At 40.6% G+C, this 22462-nt stretch overlaps 1 protein-coding gene across 1 annotated transcript; it reads right to left on the bottom strand.

The window, feature by feature from the left end:
- Window positions 1-1572: 1572 nt before the first annotated feature.
- cpd (carboxypeptidase D) lies at window positions 1573-20421 on the bottom strand. The gene is made up of 21 exons (XM_011482610.3): window positions 19622-20421; window positions 17832-18079; window positions 12193-12335; window positions 11849-12018; window positions 11003-11418; window positions 10703-10894; window positions 10078-10245; window positions 9841-9950; window positions 9595-9697; window positions 9102-9244; window positions 8844-9013; window positions 8447-8749; window positions 8075-8270; window positions 7814-7949; window positions 7575-7721; window positions 7246-7344; window positions 7084-7148; window positions 6819-6950; window positions 6013-6198; window positions 3789-3891; window positions 1573-3404 (listed from the first exon to the last, which is right to left on the bottom strand). Exons 1-21 carry the CDS (start codon window positions 20263-20265, stop codon window positions 3175-3177), a joined length of 4104 nt encoding a protein of 1367 aa, XP_011480912.1. The 5' UTR covers window positions 20266-20421; the 3' UTR covers window positions 1573-3174.
- Between the last annotated feature and the right edge of the window lie 2041 nt (window positions 20422-22462).

Below are 22462 nucleotides of genomic sequence, written 5' to 3'. Positions count from 1 at the left end.
AACAGAACCACATTTGAAAGGTCAAGGCAGGTGAAATTATGGCACAAACAGTAAAAATGAACATGTGGATTATTCCTTTGAAAACTTTATACCCTACACACCTCCATTCTGGAGTAGTCCTTCATAGATCCACTCTGTGTTGGCTTAAAATATGGAGTTTGGTCCCAGCCTGTGGAGCTCCCCTCTGCCTATTACAAAATGAATTTTTCGTAACCCTTGTGCTGTCCTAGGCACTATAACATTGGGAGTTGGGTCATCTAGACCCACTAGACAGTGCTCTGAACCTTTTTCTTCAATGATTTGTGATCTTCACTGGTGTCCATGGATTACATGAAATCTTTCCACCTTTATCCACCTTTGTCATGGTAGGGAGAACACGTCAAAGTAAGGGTGGGGGTCATCTAAGATAGCACAAGGGTTTTTAATGTGGCACTGTGCTGGTCCCCAGCCCGGGTAAAAAACAGCGTTGTGTCAGGAAGGGCAAACCACCACTGCAAATCAGTGAAAGCTGATTTGCAGCTCCTGAAGGTGAACATTACAAATATGGCACCATTAAATTGTTAAAGTTTTTCTGAAAATGCTTTCACAACATTGTACTTTTCAATTTGTCAGCTGAACCATGCCATGTTTAGGTAGCAGAACCTTGAACAAGTCAAGTATGTTTGATTTTTTCAAATGTGTTTGGCTCTTCTGTCTTTCCACTCTTTTCTTTTCCAACCTTTTGTCAGTCTTGCTTGGCACATAAATATCTAATCTTTAAAATTAATGAGATGACAGTGACGTCAGGAGGAACCCCCTCTACCCCATCCCCTCCACTCACAATTCTCAACAGCACCATCCACTCCACAGACTCACAAAGCTTCCTAGGGTCCACCGTCTCTCGGGACCTTAAGTGAACCTATCACATTGACTCACTCCAGAAAAAGGCTCAGCAGAGGTTGTACTTCCTGTGACACTAAGTTTACCCTGCCTCAGGAGCTGCTGTGGAAAACTGGTTGGTGTTTTAACTAACATTGGTTGCTAAGTGACTGAATTGAGGAGAACAGACAGAATTCTTCTGTCTGAAGAATTATGTAATGATCCAGTCTGTCCTGACCACATCCATCATGGTCTGGTTGGGATCTGCAACTAGACATGACAGGGCAAAACTGCAGGGAATCATCAGATCTGCTGAGAGGATTATTGGTTCCAGCCTTCCCTCCATTCAGGATCTATAATGGTCCAGGCTCAGGAACCGGAAACAAAGTCTGTTTCTTCCCCAAGCTGTCACTCTGATGAACTCCTGACAAGTCACAGAGCACGGAACAGAAAACGATAACTGCTAATGTATTTTAATTTATTTTATCTTTATATTTTTCTCTTGTCTTTACCTTTTCACCATTCTATACCTTGTTTGGTTTGCACGAGAGCATAAGACACCGAGGCTAAATTCCTTGTATCCACACTGTACTTGGCCAATAAAGCTGATTCTGATGAGAATACTTGCACTATTCTTAATATAAGATCCATGAAGAAAAGAAAAATCAACAATTGCAAAGCAGTTCCATGAAAACTGAAGACAATAGAAAGATGTGCAGTGAATTATTTTATTTCCTTGTTTTGTGAGGTCTTGTGAATATTAGCCTGTCATGGTATAACAAAGCTTTGAGATGTTATATTGTGGATTTATGGTAAACACAAAGTGCACTTTTTCACTCCCAATCACAATTGATAAATATTTACATTTCATTCCAGTTTATATAAAATCTTTACACCAACACTGTGCAACAATAACACACAAAAATGGTATTCCAAAGTTCATATACAGATCTTATGCACAGTATAGGAAAAATAACTTACAAAAGTGTTTCTCCACAATCATTTCTCGACAAAACAGCTGTAGAAATTACAGCAAACCTGTCACGGCAACATTTGTATTGCTTCAAAGCCATGCAAAGCAATGAAACAGTTGTAGACAACCCATAGTTTGGAGATCCGCAAGTTAGTCCAAACATATGAAAATCTCATCCATCATTCTTCAATTTCCTTCTAGTCATGTAAGGAAAAACGATTTCATGGTAAAACTTTCAAATTGTGATGAACCTCTGACAAACTTGTTCAAAATGTTCTAACAAACATCCCCATAGAGACTGATGCTGCCTAAAAAGATTGGTGAATATAGTCACACTGTCATAAACCATGATCCATTTTCTGCATAACACGCCCTTTGGTTTTTAGAACAAACAAAAACATTTTATTTTGCTTAGTCATTTGTTGTTCATTCCAAATTTAAGTCACCGTAGTGAAAAAGAAACTCAGAAGATTCCAAATATTTCTGTTAAAAGAATTTGGGCACAGATGTCATGTGACATTAGTGAAAGTCAGCAGGGTTTTTGTTTTTTTTACAGATTTCAACAGACTCAAAGATAATAGAATACATTCTTTTCACAATTACCTGTAGGTTTCTGTCTTGGCCAGTGATTAAAAAAAAAACAACAATCTATTTTCAGCTTGCACAATGCTGGATCACAACAGGAAAACACTCCATTAACAAGGCAGAGTTAGAATGAAGCTTTTTAACAAATTCTCCATGACATTTTTAAGCTTCCTCCCAAACATACAAACATAAATCTGCTGAGAACAGATAAGCCAATTTCAACTGCACGCTTTGGATCTCAGATCCCCTGATCTCATATATTTCCCGCAAAACCACCTGAGTTTTGGATCAAATCCCGGCATGAAGCAAGTAGTATAAAGTTTAGAGAAGACAAGGCACCGTGTTGGATTCAGTCACCTAAAGGCTTGGACATTGCTGTGCCACCATTTTGTCTTGGACTAATAAATAAAAACTATTTTTATAAATAGTTTGAAAATAAAAACAGCAAAAACACCTGGAGGAGATTTGTCTACTATCAAACAGGTTGTTTTGGACTTGATGGGCTGGACGGAGTTTGACCTAAGGGAATAGTCTTAAATGGCTCGGGAGGAAAAAAAAAAAAATTCATTTAGCAAAACTGAAATCCAAGTAATCAAGGCTGAGACTAATGATGTGGAGTTTAAAAAAAGAATTATCTTACAGTTTTAATACACCGACACAGAGAGGCAGCTCAGTCTTGAGTTTTGCATGCTCCTTTGCTGATCTGTAGTATGACAGTGGTGGGGGTTCAGCACTGGACTAAAGTGGTTCAACATTTCTCAGATTTTGTTCGCATACAAAGTCTCCTCTTCGCTTTCACTCTCATCCTGAAACTCATTGGCAAGCAGAGATTTCTTGGAGCCCATGGAGGCGAGACGTATCTCGTCGTCGTCGTAATCTTCACGGTGCTGTCGCAGGCGATGGAAGCCGTCTTTTTGACGACCGGACTTGGCTGCGCACACGCACCAGATGATGAATGCCGTCACCACCAACGCAGTCATGGAGGCTGCTGCAGGCAGAAAGAGATACAAAACACAAAGAATGCCTGCATTAATACACAAAATATGCATTCAAATAGGACAAACTACTCACACATACACACACTCCTCACAATCACACAATAAGCCTGTACTTAAGATTATCCGGCCTGTGTCAAGATTTCCTAACAGTTTTACCTTGGTACAGAAAAAGAAGAATTAAATAATACAAATGGGGAAAACAGAGGAACAAGTAGTCTTTGTGACAGGATTTCAGGTTTATATAAAACATGATGGAATTCTTAATTTATATCTTTTTTTTATAAAAAGATCAGGTGATTTTCTATGAACAAACCGCACACAGTGGTACACAAAACCTAGGTATTTTATATTAAAAAAAGACTTTTAAAAATTACCTGCACTGGCCACAACAAACTCCCTTTCCAAGCCAAAGATGGTGTTGTCCGCATCAAACTCAAAGAGCAGGAATCTGGCAGCTTCATAGGAAGACACCACAACCTAAAAAGGTAGTTAAGATGCATCTTTTAGGTATGTGAGCAGAATCTAAAAAAAATGAATGATCTGTAACAATTAGAAATCTTTGAACTAAAGTGAAAACTTCTATGGATTTATGTGGAATTTTTAGAAACAAGGGTTGTCAAGGTTACCATTTTCAGATCGTCAAAAAAAATACATGATTGTATGTTCTAGTCTTGCACAAAGCTATGATATGATTAAAGCTTCCTCTGTCATTCATTTCTTAAGATGTCTGCTTCTGCCTTTTAACTTCTTTACAACACGGGCTGGTAATTATCTAATCAAGAAGTCTCACTTGCAGGTGTGACTCACCTGCAAATGTGTGTCATCAAAAAAAAAAAAATCTAATTTTCTTCACAGCAAGTTTGTTTTGTCCCATATTTCTGTCATTTAGGTGTTTTTTTGGAAATTCCCAGCTCTGTCCTCCAATCGTTTAAAGAAGAGGATTTGTTAATGCTGGTTAAAAAAATGGTAAGTGTTGCTCAGTGGGAATCCTGTCTGGTTGTCTGAAATAAACGCCACCTTCATTTTCAGAAGTATGACATCCCACCGTATCAACTACGACAAAGTATTCGATGTCCCCAAAAGTACGGGAGGACCATCATAAAGAGGAACCCCTCTATGGCTCAAGCTTCTGATCTGGACCTCATGTTTGAGCCAAGAGAAACGGATCCTAACAAGCCGATAGATGACAGGTACATCAAAAATGCTGCTTTGATTCCTGATCACTCGGATCTGCCACCCAGCAGGGAAACGGTCAGGAAAGAGGAGAAGACGCCCAGTGGCCATCTGATAATTCATGGCTTCACAGCACCAGACTACCAGCAGATGTATCACGCAGTGGTGGATCCCCTGCTTCTTAGACCAAATGGAAAACTCGCACCCTATAGTCTGGAACTAGGACTTACCATTAAGGAGCATCTTTTCCAAGAACTGGCTTATCCCAGCCTTCAAACATCACATAGTCCAGATGGAAAGATGGAGGTGACAGAGAGCTTTTGTTTGCTCCGCCCTACACCTCACATTGATCTGGACAGTAATGGGGAGCCATGCTAAAAGTCTTACCAAGACTTTTTTTTTTTTCCAGCATAACTGCACTTCTTCCAAGTGTTCTCTTTAGTACTGCTTGTATTTCATATGCATTTCTTTTTTCTTTCTTTTTTTTTTTACCTATATGTGTCAAGAGTGAAATCTTGAAGTTGAGGAAGCGATTTCCTTTTTAATGACCAACAAAAAAGTAGAAGCTCCACAAACAAAGTGCTTTATTCATTTGTAAGTGAGCTTCAACTTTAGGAATGTCCTGAGCTGTATACTCGATAGCAGAACCCTGCTTCATCAAGAGTAAATGGTGTTACGGACAAATGACACCTTTGTTTTTTGTCTCCAAAATGAACATATTTCACTCAATACCTTTTTTCTGCATGTATTTTTCATTCTATTAGTGCAAAATTTCAGGCATTTAATTCAGATTTTCAAAAGAAATAAGGTTAAAGTTCTATGTCTGTTTCCTTTTAAACCAGCCTTTTGTCTTCTGATGACTCCTTTGAATTGAAACTTTACTTGGAAATGAAGTTCAAGCCCTGATTTTACTTAAGTCTAGATAAAAAACCTAGTATCAAGCAGATTTCATTGACTGCGTCATTCCAAAGAATCACGAGGGTCACTAGTGCAATCAAAAGAAACTAAACGATTGTGCCCACTTAGAGCACTAAGACTACCAGGGTAAATTTCAAATACAAGCTTGTTTAAATATGCTCTGCATACAGTGCATAGAAGGCAAGCTGCCTTTGAGAAACCTGACTCTAAAATCATTTATTGTACAGCTTTATTTCTTCGATTTTCTTTTTGTCTTGTTTTCATCAGTTTGTGGAGGCAAGAAAAACAGGAGGGGGGCAATTTTTAACCCACTGAACCTTTAAAGTGGAGGCATGACTCCAGTTAAGCAACTCCAGGTTGTTGTTAATTACATTTCTTTTTAATTTCCTGGCATCATTATATTGAATGATAGCAAAGAAAAAGGAGTGACTGACACTCCCCTTTTACTTACTACAAATGTTACGCAGGTTTGTCTGCAATCCAAAAGATATTTGACGAAGTGTGTACCTTCAGATGTTTTTGTTGGTAGCCATCGGCAACGGCTTCAATATCGTGGCTGCCAGGAGCAAGAAGAGCGTGGAAGTAGCCTCCTTCTGTGGAATACACTCTCCTTCCACCGTTTATGACAATGATGGCTCCAACTATTGGTTTTCCTTTCTTGTCTCTTACAACACCTCTCACTCCTTTATGGACCTGCATGAGGCGACAGTTGAAAGTAAAGTTGTTGTCATAGCCTCTTTTAAAATTTCAAATCACGAATTTACTGAAATTAACAAGTTTTTGGATTTTATTTACTGCAAGTCACATTTACTTGTTTTAAATGCATTTCTGGGAGATTCTGAAGGGACACAAGGAACATTTATATTTAACAGGCCCTTTCAGACTAAGAACAGTGTAACAAAAAAATAAAAAAAAGAGATCATCAACCTCATAATCAACATCCAAAATAGTAAATGACGTATACTTAAATAGTGCTTTTCTACCAAGCTTTAATGCCAAAAGTCCTTTACAGTTACAGTACCATTCACCACGCACACATACATTCACACACTGATGGCAGCTCCACCTTCAACCACCAGGAGCAATAGGGGGTCAGTGTCTTGCTCAAGGACACATGGGCGGGCAAGGCAGGAACTGAACCTGAGATCTTCCAATCACAAGTCGACCGCTCTACCTCTGCACATCAGCCGCCCCCGCAACCTCTCAAGTATTTAATTGTCAGACGCATTGTGGTTTTTTTCTTCAGAAATTCTGTACACTAAAAAAAAAAAAAAAAAAAGTCCATGTTATGCTGATAAAATATTCCGTCATACCTCCACCAACATGCTGAGCAGGGCTTTCTTGTTCTCAGCCCAAAGTGTGGACAGCTGATCAGCCGGGGGGAAAAAACAGCAGCCGGTGTACACAGTGATTTCAGGACAGTTGCCAAAGTCCATACTGAAGTCCTGGAAGGACAGGTTAACACAAACTGACTACTTTTTCACGTAATATTCCAGGCACTCAGGTTACAAAACTCTTGCATAAATACACAGCAGGTGGATCAATCAAAGGAACACCATACTGCTGTCACAGACTAACCTTCATGCTCCCCATGTGACTTTGTCTCTCTGCTGCTAGTATTACTCCATCTGGAACTCTGCCCCCTGAGCACCGGAAAAAGCATCCGACACCGCTTAACGTCCTAAAAACTGACATTTATAACCAACAAGACAAGTTTGAAATAGGATTCAAATTGCATACCTTGCGCATTATTGGAACACCCAGTGTCCCCGAGGTGCATCTTGGGGTGGTTATTGGCATAAACGCTTGCCAAATACTTCAGTGTGCCCTCCTTTTCAACTGGAAAAACAAAAAAGGATTGAATAAAAAAACAACTAAACCCACAGAAGCAGTGTGCAGACTACTACATCATTTGGACTTATCTATGCTTATTGGAACATTTTCAAACAAGTACAGCCCTTCCTTCTCCTGCAATAAGTAATTTAAACATGTTTCAAGCTTTTTTGGGGTTTGAAACATAAATGAAAATACAAATGTATAATCAGCAGCTTTTTGTATAATGCTTTTACCGGTTTGGACAGGCTTGTCATAAGGGTACGTCACCACAAGGGAGCCTCCATCCAGAGCTACAGACAGAGTGAACTTGTTGTTCATGATAAAGTTCATCATGCTTTTGGTCTCAGGCTGGGGCTCAACCACACGTTGGGAGGCATTGCCTGTTCAAGAAGAAAACACAGATAAATCAGAAATGCTGGATACCGGATAACTCTGTTTTGAGGTCATTTCCAGAGTTTTTCTGATTACTGACCAAAGAAGTCTGTGTCCAAATCTTTGCCATTGGCATTGTTCTTGCCCTGTGCCGACGTGCACTGCTTCTCAACTGCTTGTTCTCGTCCATCAGGGTTGACAGAGGGAACAATGAAAATCCGGGTTGAGTTGATAAGCTGGAGAAGAGATCAATAAAATATATATATTTACAATCTTGCTACAATTTATTTAACTTGTTTAGGACAAATTAATTGATGTACTCCAATGTGTTTTAGGAATTCAACACTGCTTTAACTCCCACCTTGGTGATAGCTGGGTTCTTGCCATAGTTGATACACAGAAAGGCAGCAAACTCCAGCAGCATCTCTGTGCCCACTGGGGCATTCCCGTGGATTCCTGCTACAAAGCGAATATTTGGTTCCGATGGTTCTGGCTCTGTAGGCTTATTAGATATTTCCAGGGCAAAAATATTTCGGAACTCCACACTCTGACCCAACCTGGACACAAAAAAACAGGAATAAACCAGACAGATCAAACTTCAACAAATCAAACTTCCACACATTCATCGACACAAGGATAAATGGAAAACAACCTCCTTCCAGCTCAAACTGTAATGGACATTCAGTTACAACATCCATCAAACCACAGTGTGGGGGAAACTGAACCTACCCACCTGTGTAGAATGGTAATTTTTGGAAAGTTAAGTGTCAGGCCTTTCAGGAAGGCGGACAGGTCTCTGAAGCTTCTGTAGCGAAAGCTGCTGTCTGTGGCTGAACTGCTAACCAGCTGCGCCAAGCCCTGACCCAAGGACAGCTCCTTGATCAAGCTCTGCAGCTCCTTCTCAGACGGGTTCTGCGTGGGATAGGGACCGCTGGGAGTCTGGCCGTTGCCATCCTGGTACAAACGCGTCAGTCGGAAGTCAACTATTTCTGCTCGATCCTTTGAAACCGTTGCCAAAATTGTCACAGGCTTATAACTGTGTAAACAAAAGTGAAGATAATTGAAAGTAAGAAGAGTTAGAAACTTCTCGGTACATTCACAGTAATTTCATTTCAAAGCACAAGCATTACCCATGGGCAGAGGCAGTGACAGAGTAGGTCCCTGGGACCAACAGTCTCCAGTAGTCTCCAGCATGAGCTGTGGTGATGTTGTGCTTGATCCCCTCCACACTGATGGTGGCATTTGGTATACCTGTGCCATCTCCAATGTCAGAAACGGTGCCCTTAACGCCAGTGTGAACCTACAGAGACCACAAAGAACAGCGTCTAACACAAAACTGAGCAACATTCAAGTTAAGGGTCAACAATAGTTTAAGCGTTTTGAACAACCTGATGTATGAACTGAAGCAAGGCTCGATAGTTTTGCTCCCAATATTGTGGCAGGTCTCCAGCCATTGGGTACTTGACACAGCTCAGTTCAATGGTCACCTCAAAACAGTTTGTATTGACGTAATTCCAATCCTGCATGCCACCTGTAGTGTAAGGAAGTCAAAGCATCGTTTAACCAATCATCTCCTCCTTCATTAGAAACCTTTGGTTTAGCTTAAAGTCCCACTCCAATCATCTTTTGGTCTGTTGTTAAAGCATTCCCAGAGATCTTTCAATTAGTAGAGGCAAAAATGGATGAAAAAAAGGGAGGTTTTGAAAATGGCCCTTAAAAGCCCTTCTCTTGTTCCAATGTGACAAAATAAAGTAATTTGCCTAGCAACAGCATCTGAAAGTCAGCTGTTGTTTTTTGTTGCCTGTTTTCGCCTGCTTGGTCCACTTATAACAAACACACTGAAAAGGTAAAGAGACACTGGATGAATAAATGTTGGTTTACCAGGAACAGAGTACCACTGAGCACCATTGGTGATCCCATCCTGAAAGACGTCCTCAGAGTACAGGTCCTTACAAGGGTGCCCATTGTGCATCAGAGGATTCTCCTGCACACAAACCACAAGCAAGAAGGAACCAAACAATGAGTGCCATTGTGGCCATGATAAAAAGATTTTCTCTCCACAGATTTGTTTTCAAACACATTACCGGTATATGATCAAACTTGTGTCTAACAACACGGTCTGGCTACCTGCGAATAGGCTCTCGACAACTGCTGAAAGACTGCGTCATCAGGTGACTTGCTGTAACGACTGCTCCCATCTGCGTCATCGTCAAAGGGGTAGTTGACCACCAAAGAACCTGAATTCCACAAAAACAAGCATGAGACAGAGAAACACCATGATTCACTCTTAACCATCAAAGTGCCAATACTCAACACTGCACATACAATGCATCAAGACACTAGGGTTTCAAAATGAGGCTGTACCTCCATGGAGGTTGGCTGAAAGGACAAATGGGACCATCTTCAGCCAGTTCATGACAGCTGTGGTCTCTGGCTGTCTGGGTTCAGTGATGTCGACAAACTGATCAGGGAAGTTGCGATTCAGGTCAAAGTTGTTGCTGTTGTTGCGTCCTTTGTAGCCCTGAACATCACCTGTAAAGAAGCAAACCTAAAGGATCAGCCATCTTTTCAGAAATGCAGTCTTCTTTAAAATCGGAAACATGGCTGCTAGTCCTCTAAACCCCATTCCCCATGCACAGCAGCAGCAGTCACTGACCAAAGGTTGGCTAGTCTACCATCTTGCATCTTTTTCTGTTGGAATTTTTTGGTATATTATAGGTTATTTTGATGTACAAACAAACTCTTGAAAAGGTTTGCAAAATGTTAGCCTTCAGTGCCTGAAAATGATCTAGGTAATCTGCATCTGTTTTATTTACTAAATACAAATAAATGGGACAGCTGTGGCAGGGTACACCCTCGGGTGGTAATCATTAAGTTGCTCGTGTTTTACAAAAGCAAGCCACATCCTACATCAACGCAAGTGTTTCCTTAATGGTACCCTTCATTGCAGGTCAGCTCTGAATCAACGGTGCATGGACGTGTCCCTCACCTTCCCGGGCCACCTCATAACCGTCAGGGTTCATGGACGGCATGATGTGAATTCGAGTGTTGTTAAGCAATTCAGTGACCTCTGGGTCAGTGCCGTAGTTAAGACAGAGGTATTCAATGAGATTGAGCAACAGCTCTCGCCCAACCACTTCATTGCCATGCATGTTGCCCACATACTTGAATTCTGGTTCACCTGGAAAAGAGAGAAATAGAGACCATCAGCATACCAGAAAACAAAAACAGAGTCTGAACGAAAGTATGCTGTTCTGATTCCGGTCCTATCCTCCATCCTAATACTTACCGTGCTCGTGAACCTTTGGGTTGTCAGAGATGACCATCACATATAGCTCACGATTTTCCACCGATCGACCAATAGAATGGAGGTGGGTGATGGAGGGAAACTTGCTGCTGTATTTTCGCAAAAACAAGTCCATGTCTGCATAGTTGTGGTGGCGGAATTCCTGGGGCTGGATAGGCTTATGCAATGATGGAAAAATACGGGGGCGACTAGTGTTTTCTTCAGGAAGAGTAGGTTCAGTTGGTGATAAGTCAGAGGGACTGGTAGAGGTGTTTTGTTGATGAACATGAGGTGGCATGGAAGTTGTATCCAGAGAGACATTTATCGTGGTCTTATCAACCAAAGGAGCCAAAGTAAAGTTAAGCTTAGTGGCTTCGCCTTCAATGACTTGGACATTTCTGATTGTCTTGGACAAGTGCCTGTAGACAAAACAAACAAATAAATAAATAAAACAAACAAAAAAAGAGAAGGCTCAAGACTTCTGCATAAAAGAGAGAGTAAAACTTTACATTGCAACATCCATGAGAGGCTTTACTGTAATATTCTTTAAAGTTTTAACCAACAAGTTACAGCATGAGAGATCCACAGCTGATGTATACTTTGGTAACAAGGTTAACTTTGCAACTGGGAGAGGAAAAAAGCTACACAATTCACTTTAGTGAAGCGGGTCTGTCCCTGACAGCTTCTTCATTTAAGAGTATGTAAGATCTACATGTTAACATTTGTGAAACTTACCTGGAAACTGAACTGGAAAAAATGTAAAAAGAAAAAACTCGGGGCATTGTCAGCAGTATTTGATGTTAAACTTTAGCTGCCGTAAAGACTGGGGTAGTGTTTTGTTTGACTCACCCAGCAGCCACAGCTGTGATGTTGTAGGTTCCTGGCAGAAGCAGCCGATAGTAATCTCCATATTTTGCTGTGGTCAGGTTGTGACGAATGCCTGCTACGACAATGCTGACATCGCTGAGGGGAGCTCCACTTACAGCATCCGTGACAAAACCTTGAACACCTATGTGCACCTGGAAAACAGCAAAATTTGATCTTTTTGACTAAGTTTGCAAACTTGCAGAAATGCAGAGATGCTAAAATAAGGAAAACAGGGTTGTTTTATTTCTATTAAATACAAAAAAACATGAAGAAGTTTGGTTTAAAAACAGAAAGTTCTACTTTCTGTTGTTGGGGTAAAACTGTACCTTTTCCATGTAAGCTAGAAGAGATTCCCTGTTTAGATCCCATTCCTTACGGAGCTCATTAGTGGGGGGATGCTTGCAGCAGCTGAGCTCCATGGTGATTTCCAAGCAGTTTCCATAGATATAGTTATAGTCCTGCATTCCTCCTGGAGGACAGGCAACAAATGTCAACAACAAAGCATGTTAAAACAAACAAAAGGCCCTACTTTTTGAATTCACCGTTTTAGAAATGTGCAAATAGACTTAAGGCAGTGATAACTCCGCCGCTTCTGTAAACTGACCCCGAAGCCGCAGGGCCGTGTCTCACTAATACAATCATTCAAAGAGTGCTCAGCTTGGCAGTGAGCTACGACATTTGCAGTTTGCCTGTCACCTAGACCTCTTGTTGAGCAAACAGAAACACACTGGAGTTTAGGTGGTTTAGCTGACCCTCCCCATTGAGCGATAGCCATTAGTTTAAAGAGGGTTGCCATGACAGCATGCTGTGTGTTTTTTTTTAATCAGATTCTGCTGTTTTCCTCAATTTAAACAAAGTTAGTCTAAGAAAAAATAAATAAACTCACCCATTAGCCACAATACACAAAATGACTCAAAGCAAGTCATGAATCTTGACCAACTGACAACCAGAATCAAATATTTTTGTTGCATTTCTTTAATATTGTGAATGTGTAGAATTTCTAGGAATGTAACACAACCAATGACAAAAATGTCTTTTAAAGGCAAACTTTTTCAAAATACAAAAAATATTATTACCTTTTCCCCCCCTTTGTTTCTATGAAATATTAAAACGTTATTTTTATGTGTGCTCTGCCCCCTTTGCATTCTTTGCTGGCTGCAAAATGGTGCAGTGGTTAGCACTGTCCCCTTTGTAATGCAGTGGAGATCTGTTCAAAGCTCCAGACACCCCCATTAGAGATTTGATGGATGCTGTTAATATCACGTTTAAAAAGTTCAGTTCTCCCTGTTGAGAAACCAGCTTTAGGAAGTTCAGCATCATCATTTCCTTTAAGTTTAAAATGTGTGAATGTTTGTCCACAACTACATCTTTTTTTAAACTCTGTAGTTACACACTTAGACTTTTTTTTTCATAACTGACTTTTCTTTCGTTTGACCTCTTCTTGTTCTACAAAAAAAACAACAGCTTTTTCTTTCTATACGGCCCACATGCATAACTCACACGTGTTAACCTGGTTTTATTTTATTAGCTCAGTGTTATTTGGTCCACAAATTGATGCATAAAAGATTCAACTAACTTTGTGGCCATACAATATAGTCCAATTCTATTACCAGAATAGATTAAGTTATTTATTATTCATATGCTGTTTAAAACCATAAATGAAAATGCATTTTTACCGGGTAAAACTGTATTTTTCTTATTGGCACTTTTTACAGAGGTGGCCGTGGTGCAGCGGTAGGGCAGTCGACCTATGATCAGAAAATTGCAGGTTCGATTCTCTCGCCCGCCTATGTATCGGAGTGTCCTTGGGCAAGACACTGAACTCCACATTGCTTCTGCTGGAAGGTTGGCGCCAGTGTTCTACAGCGGAGCCGCCACCAGTGTGTTATTGGGTGAATCAGTTTGTGACTGTAAAGCGCTTTGGGCCTTCGAGAACGGTAGAAAAGCGCTATACAAGTAAACGCCATTTACCATTCCATAATGTCTCTGACACAACAGCTTCAAATGGAAAAACCTGGCTTTTGGGGGCTTTTAGACTGTTCTGTTACTTGTGGTTAAAGTGTGTCATATTATTTTGGCATTGTTGAAGTGTTGTGAATAAGAAATGGTAAGTTAATGTTTAGTGCAAATAACACACATCCTTCTCTGTGGTATTTCCAAATATAATTCCCCTGACTTGGTAGAAGCCAGCTTGTGATTGGACGTCTTTCTGTTTGCATCACATGCACATAAAAAAGATTTCATAGCTTTAACAACAAAATTTTGTTTGTATCTGTTGTTTTCAACCAATACTGCTGTTACGCTCAGAGCTAGATGGATTCTTCTCTTACATTTACCAAACAATGCTAAAACATTGATTCCACATGTATTTGTGTGATGGCCAATAACATTAGCACAGCATGTTGTAAACTCCAGCTCTCAAGTATGAGTGTTGTTTTCTAAATATCTTTGCAAAATTTCCCTTTAAGACTCTTAAAGTTTTGCGGCTATAAACCTAATTCTTTAGGAATTTTTCCCTGAGCAAATCTGTAATAAATTAAGATCTTAACTTGAAAACATGACAAATAAGAAAAACAATTTGTCACCACAATGTATATGAATCCTAACAATGTATATGAATCCTATTTATGTCAATAGTTTAGGTAGCAACAAAGTAAAACTCTCCAAAATGAAAATCCGGGTTGCACAGTAAATAAAGTAAATCCAACTTTTAAAACCCTGTTCATGCACCAGTGACACAGATCCAACAGTGAAGTGTGAACGCGCCCAGCAGCAAACACGGAATTCTTTAGTGTACGATGGCTTCAGGCATCGAATGATGCAGTGGAAAAAACAGAATCCGTTGTTTAACTAAACACCCAGTACCTCAAACAACTTCAGGAGGTGAAACAGTCATATGACTATCTGCTGTTCAGCATGACCCATCTAATTTCAACTACTTAAAACCTCCAGAGAACATTGATTATGATCCTGCAGCAGAACTGAAAATGTCCTCCTCTCATGAACCTTTGCTGAAATGGAATTAAAAGACCTCCCTTTTAAAAAAATGACTAATAAACGGTTAAACCAAAATGAACCCGTAAATCAGAAATGGTAAATGGGTAAACTTATTTGGTGCTTTTCTACCTACCTTGAAGGCTCAAAGTGCTTGGCAGTCACTGTCCCATTCACACACACACACATTCATAGGGCGGCCCTGCTATAACCTATACCCAATGTGGGGTTCAGCGTCTTGCCCAAGGACACATTGAGACACGGGCGGGTAAGAGAACCGAGCCTGCAGTCTTCCAATCAGAGCCCACGTGCTCTACCTCTGCATGCCCGTTAAAGATCAGGAAAAAGTTGTTTTTTTCCCAATGCAGGAGAACTAGAACAGAAAAAGGTAAGAGCCCATTGATCAGTGTGTAAACGATTATGGATTAAGATGATATGATCCGTTGAGTCATTATTTCAAACAGATGACTCGCAACAAAGCAGTCTTTTGTTTCGGACTCCATTTCCTGGCACTTCGCCTGGAAGTTTCGTTATGTCAGCTAACATCCCAACAATGAGTCCATCACCTGTGGCCAGTTGAGCTTTAGCAGCTACATTCCAATCACAGGGACAACACATCTTTGAAACAAATATGCTTGGATAGTAAACTTAATCAGATTAGCAGCAAGCATTGAGAGAATGTAGTTTCTCTTCTCGAGGACTGTGTTCAATCATAGAGCGGCAATGCCGCTAATGAAGACCTGAAAACTGTTGGTATGACTCAACACAAGAGATGCATTATGTTTTGTAAAAGTATATCATATTTAGGGTGGCCTGCAACTTCAGCCTATACTGTAACTTTTTCAGGTAACCTGAAATCTCCAGTCAATTTCGCTTCATGCTTAATAAAATCTCTTCATTAGACCGGAACTTTTGAGTTTTTTGTTTCTCATAAACAACAGCTCCCTAAAGGCTAGGTGTGTCAAAAGCATTTGTTATATCCATGTCTATTTATAGGCAGAAGCATTTCAGCCGTATAAGTTTCAAAATTATATTAGTGAAACTATGAATCTTTGAAAGGTTGAGATATAAGAGAAGAAAGCTTAGCGGAAAGTCAAGGAAACTTGAGAGTGTTTTTTGCAGCTTGAGAAGTCTAACCTAACACTGCTGTAAACTGACATGTACAGGAAAGTTGCCATTCTAATGAGGAAAAAAAACACTGCAGATACCTCACACACAAAACACTCAGAGTAACCGACAACACTAAGTTAGAACGCCTGCAGATCAAGTGTCTACCCTGTGGCCATAATCACACAAAGGGCTAAGGAAGAACAACAACAACACAACAATCAGATGAGCTGACCAAACCAGAGTTACATCACAGTATAACTTGAATTCAGTCTGTGAGCTCCTGTGAGTTTATTAATGTGAGGCAGTGTTTTCTGTTTTTAAAGACCCACTCCAATGAAAATGGTGTTTTTAACGTGTAGCAGTTCTCATGACCGAGAACACATATAAAGAAATTTAAGATTAAAACTGTGTTTCGGAGTATTACTTAATTCAAATTGGGAGAAAATCAAACAATGTTTAAAAAAGATTTTCATTGTTAGGTATAAAATAAAATCAGCAGGCCACAAGCTCCCTGCGCTTCATTCTGATGCATCCATTTGAAGACAAAAAGATCCATGCAAGTCTTCTTTTTCCTCGGCTGAGCTCACATCCCCCTCAAAACTACACGGCTGGAAAGCTCCATTACTGCTCGCTAGGCCTGCACAATATACCGCAAATTTATCGTTATCGCAAAATCCAGCTCTGCAATATGCATATCGCAAAAGACGGCAAATATCGCAATAAATCGGAAACCTTAAATGTGCTAAAACAATCTTATGTCAGCTTGAACCATTTAACGAATCAAATAAATCCCTTTATGCATTTGACCAATCGGATGGAGGCCTATTATGTTAGATTTTTGTCACCTATGTCGACGAGTGACATTTGGAGTATAATTTTTAAACTGTTGCAATGTAATGGGAATGGTTATTTGGTTATTTTGCTATTTGTTTATATACCGCAAATTTTATCGTTATCGCAATTTTAATCTCTAATATCGCATATCGCGAGTTTTCCTCATATCGTGCAGCCCTACTGCTCGCCATTTTTGTTTCACCGGTAATGTTAGCTTGGGGTTGTGAGGGGCTGTGAGCTAGCGAGAGAGTGGGGAAACAAAGGGAAGATGGAATATCAGTCCAGGGTTACCCCCCCACAACTCAGAGGCAAGTTTTCAAAAGAACTCTTGTCACTCTGCAGAAACTACAACACATGTGTTTTATTTTTATTTTGGCTACAAATATATAGGAATGCTTCTACAATAGATTAAAAAAATGATTGGAGTGGGAGTTTAAAGGCTTGTATCTGTCTAGCCTTCAGGTACAGTAGCTAGCTAACTCAAAATAATTTAGCAGAGGTGCCTAATTTGACATGTTTTGACATTAGACACGTTGGACCGCTGAGCATCTGTGAGATAGAAAAACACTGCTATGAAAGCAGTAGCCGTCACGCCACGTGAAAGGCAAACCCAAGTAACCTGCATCTTGATCCTATCAAATAAATCGTACCCAGTGACTCAAGCCTTCACGAGATCCTGACAAACATCCTTGACTTTCATGACAGAGAGAGGCCAAATACTGAAACCTGTTCAACTCTATGCAAACACTCCAACAAGGAGTACTCATTGACTGCTGTTGCTGTGAAACCTTTGAGAACCATGAAGTTCTGTCCCCTACCTGTACTATCCCAAAAAGTAAAAAAAAAACAACAACAACATGGAAGTGATTTAAAAAAAACAGGGACGTGAAAAAGTTTCGTCCCCACGAATCATCTGAAGAACTGAAAAATAATCCAGGATTCTGCATATTTTAATGCATCATCACACTGGGGAAATATTTTCATTTTTGACATTTCAGCCAAAACCAATGACCCATGATCGGCTCACCTGGCACATCATACCACTGTGCCCCATTGGTAATGCCATCTTCAAAGGTTTCTGAGGAGTCTTCGGGGCAGTTGGGCTTGCCGGTCTTCATCACGGGATGTTTCTGCGAGTACGCCAGGGCCAAGTAGCGAAACAGAGCATCGTCCGCTGACTGGCTGTAGAAACCCTGGCGTTGATGCTTGGCAGAATCATCAAATGGGTAACTGGCAACAACTGTGCCTCCATGCAGGTTCCCCGACAGCACAAACCTGGAGAAACGACAGCATTGTGAAGCTTTAGCTTCAAGATGTTTAACTTCATGGAAATGGATATTAGTGTCAAAGAGGGAATGAAGCTAAATGTTTATCCAGGACATCTGTCTGTCTAGATCCATCCTAGCTTTTTATATGTATAAAAAAGGAAAGGGATGGCATTTCTAATTAAAGCATGTCAAAAAAGAATGCATGCAAATTTAGCCATACCAACAATCATGAGGTGATTTAAGATTGTACACAAGATTCATTCCAAATGTAATGTTACTTTTTTTCCAGGATTTTTTGTTCTTCCTTTTTGATTACTTCTTTGCAGTAAAAGGCATGGGCTGTTTTTTTCTAATTTCTATATTCACTGATTCGGAGCATGATCCGGGGGGATCAAAAAAAAAAAAAACCCCATAGGAGATGACAGTATAGTTGAAAGGATTTGGCATTTAAAGTTGAATTAATTTATCCAGCTCTGACTGCAGTTATTTTTCTACAATTCAAAGGCATGCTAAATTGATTTTTTTATTGCTTAGTGTTCTCGTGTTGACCTGACATCATTTCAAGGAAACGAATGAACCCCATCGATGCATTTGCACATTCCTTCAGGGACTGTTCTGTTATCGGAAATTATTGGATTAATGCTACGGAGGAAATGGAAAAACATGTTTAAGAAAAAAATACCTTCAGATACATCACTTTTTTTTCTATTTAATGAAATGTTCAAAAGGAAGAAAGGTGTGTTATATGTGTATTATTAGGTATTGCTAAATGATTAACTGGAAAGTATTAAATCACTAACAATAAATGAATGGAAAAATAAACTCATACAACTTTTTATTTATATGAAAATTGAGGTTTTTAAGTACCAGAACATTCAAGTGGAAGGTTTCGTGGTTGGTATTTTGATTTGCTAGTTATAATCTAGCTCTTTTTGATGATATGTTTATTCAATGTTTTGTGTATTTTTGTTTCTGTTATGGATTTTTGGTTTGTACTGCCCAAGTCCAGATCCCCCATGCCAGTCCCTAGCCCGGATAAAACACATAGTTGTGTCAGGAAGGGCATCCGGCGTAAAAATCTCTACCAAACCACCTGTGTTAGTCAGTGAAAGCTGATTCGCTGTAGCAAACCCTGAAGGGACATGCAGAAAGGTAAACAACAAAGCGGTGAAAATAAAAAAAAAATAAAAATGAATACAAATTTGGAGATCGTCACCTCAGTGTGTGTAAACACAGAAAGAGATTTTTTGTTTTAAAAAACTCTAATCACCATTAAACAAACTTATTTCCTTGTGTAACAACATGAGGAAATAGTTATTGCACTTCAGCTGTGAAACTGGCAGGGCTTAAGTTTGACTAAAAAGATATGTGTGGCATAAAATATGTTGCTTCCATCTGACGAGGTTCTACTAAGTCATCGAATACAAGGAAACATCTGTAATTCGAAAAAAACAGTGGAAACACCTGTCTGGACCTCCAGGATCCTCCTGTCAGGGCTAAAACGTTCACCTTGATGTGCCTAAAGTACCGAGAACCTAAACAGACTCACTTTTTCTCCTGGATCCATCTGATCACAGCCATGACCTCGGGGACCGTCTCCGCGTCCGTGCTCGTCCCGTCATACTGGTCAGGAAAGCTCCTGTTCAGGTCCTTGTTTCTGGCGTTGTTTCGGCCTCCGTGGTCCCCGGCGCAGTCCCCCTCTCTGGACCTCTCAAAGCCGTCGGGGTTCATGCTCGGCATGATGTAAATATCCGTGCTGTTCACCAGCGCCGTCACGCGCGGGTCCTCCCCGTACCGAGCCAGCAGGTACTCCACCAGGTAGACCAGCACCTGGCGGGACACGGTCTCATCGCCGTGCATGTTTCCCACGTACTTAAACTTAGGTTTTCCGGGAGTCTCTTTGTCGGGGTCCACGGTGACCCGCATCACCCACAGCTCCCTGCCCTCCACGGACTGGCCGATGCTCGACAGATAAGCGATGGTGGGGTACCTCCGGGCCAGCTGCTGTAAACGCTCAGTTAGCTCAATATAGTTGTAGTATTTGTCGTAAGTTTCCGACATTTCCTCCGTCGACTGGCCGGCCCTGCGTGTCCTCTGTAGCCTGGCGTCACCCAGAAAAACAACGAGGGGGAGAAGAAAGACGAAAAGTGACCCTCGCCGTTTAAACGAGGTTTTCCCAAAGAATTGCAGCATTTTGTCGGCCTTCTGCTAATAGACCATCTGGACGTTAGAAGGGCAACACAGCGTCGAATATTTTAAACACACCGACTCATCGACAAGGAAGTTTTCCTTTTTCTTTTTATAATCTGTCAGCCTCCCTGGCCTGCCTGTTTTCGCTTGGCTTCCGCTGACGTCATAGAGGCGGAGCTATACGTCGATTTAAGGTGGACCGCTGGAGTTGGACAAAAAATTAAAGACCGTTGTTATGTTTCGGTTTTAACAGGATACTGTATGAGCGAAAGATAATGAAACTCAAAAGCACCTGTTTCATGATAGCAATTTGGTTCCAATTTTCTGGAAGTATAGGTAGATTATGTAGGTGGCTTTCAACAATAAAACATACTCCCAACAATTACATACCTTAACATTGAATTTGGTTGTGTCCAAAAAGAAAGAGAATAAGTTTTTTAAACAATTTTGTTATTTTATTCATAAATCTGGTTTTCTGAAAGAGAAGCCTAATAATTTGTATGATATACATTTATATTGTGTATTGTATTATATTTAAAAAAATGAATACATTAATAAATAAAAACGCCCCTCTCACCCTTCCGCGGGTGGTTTCTCACCCAGGCTCAGGTCCTCTACCAGAGGACTCACTTCTCCAGTTCTTCTCTGAGTCCCTGGTATTTCTCCAGTTTCTCATGTTCCTTCTTCCTGATTATCCCATCGCTTGGCACTGCCACATCCACCACAACGGCTTTCCTCTGTTCTTTATTCAACACTACAATGTCTGGTTGCTTTTCCATTTCCATCCTATCAGTCTGGATCTGGAAGTCCTACAGGATCTTTGCCCTTTCATTCTCTACCACCTTCGGAGGTGTTTCCCATTTTGACTTTGGGGTTTCCAGTTCATATTCTGCACACATGTTCCTGTATATTATTCCAGCCACTTGATTGTGTCGCTCCATGTATGCTTTACCTGCCAGCATCTTACACCCTGCAGTTATGTGCTGGATTGTTTCAGGCGCCTCTTTGCACAGCCTACACCTTGGGTCTTGTCTGGTGTGGTAGATCTGAGCCTCTATCGCTCTGGTGCTCAGGGCTTGTTCCTGAGCTGCTAAGATGAGTGCTTCAGCGCTGTCCTGTAGGCCAGCCCTTTCTAGTCATTGGTAGGACTTCTTAATATCAGCCACTTAAGTTATGGTCCGGTGGTACATCCCATGCAGGGGTTTGTCCTCCCATGAGGATCTGTCCTCCAGCACTGTATCCTCTGCTCTCCATTTCCTGAGACATTCACTGACCACACTGTCAGTTGGGACCTTGAGCTTGATGTATTCATGCATCTTGGATGTTTCATCCTGGATAGTGGCTTCTACACTCACTAGTCCTCGGCCTCCTTCCTTGCGGCTAGCATACAGTCTCAGGGTGCTGGATTTGGGATGGAACCCTCCATGCATGGTGAGGAGCTTTCGTGTCTTAACATCCGTGGTCTGTATCTCTTCCTTTCGCCATCTTATAATTCCTGCAGGGTATCTGATAACTGGCAGTGCGTAGCTTTTTATTGCCCGGGTCTTGACCCTGCCATTTTGGACTAATAGTTAATTTAACTGTTTGCAGCTCTTCAAAGAATTTGATAACAATGTTCATGCTTTTTGAGAAAAAATAACTTTTTATTGCAGCATCAGTATTAGCTTAAGTTAAGTCAATGTCTTTTAACATTTGAAGGGGCATGTTCTCTGCAAATGCAGTATTTCTCTTTTGCACAGTTTGAATGAGCCTTCCATCATTGGCAGATGAAGATCTGCCTTTAGGTGCCTATTTTGTCCAAGAATATAGACTATATGTTACAGTCCTGGAATCGAACAGAGATCAGGACAGTAATACCCTTAATTACATGGCCTGGGTGTAAATGTTTGATTGAAGGAACTTTGAAATTAATGAATGTGGTGCAGCTTGAACTTCACAAAAACAAAGACTCAAAAATAAATCACAAGTTAGACATAATGTTAGCAGCAGACTTGTATTTGTTTTTGTTCAAAGTTGTCCATTCATTTTTAAAAGTTTCCCCCATAGTGTCATTTTCAATCCACTAATAAGAGGAGCAACAACTTTGAGTGACACAGCTATGCTTCGTCAGGACTTTCAACCCCCCCCCCCCCCCCCCCCCCAACTCTTTATTCCTTAGTGGGGCTACAGTCAGGAACTTTTCTTCACTCTTTCTTTGTTT

Source organism: Oryzias latipes, chromosome 13, assembly GCF_002234675.1.
Source record: "Oryzias latipes chromosome 13, ASM223467v1".
NCBI classification, from domain to species: domain Eukaryota; kingdom Metazoa; phylum Chordata; class Actinopteri; order Beloniformes; family Adrianichthyidae; genus Oryzias; species Oryzias latipes.
The sequence above is the reverse complement of the archived record's forward strand: the minus strand, read 5'-3'. Positions and strand labels throughout refer to the sequence as shown.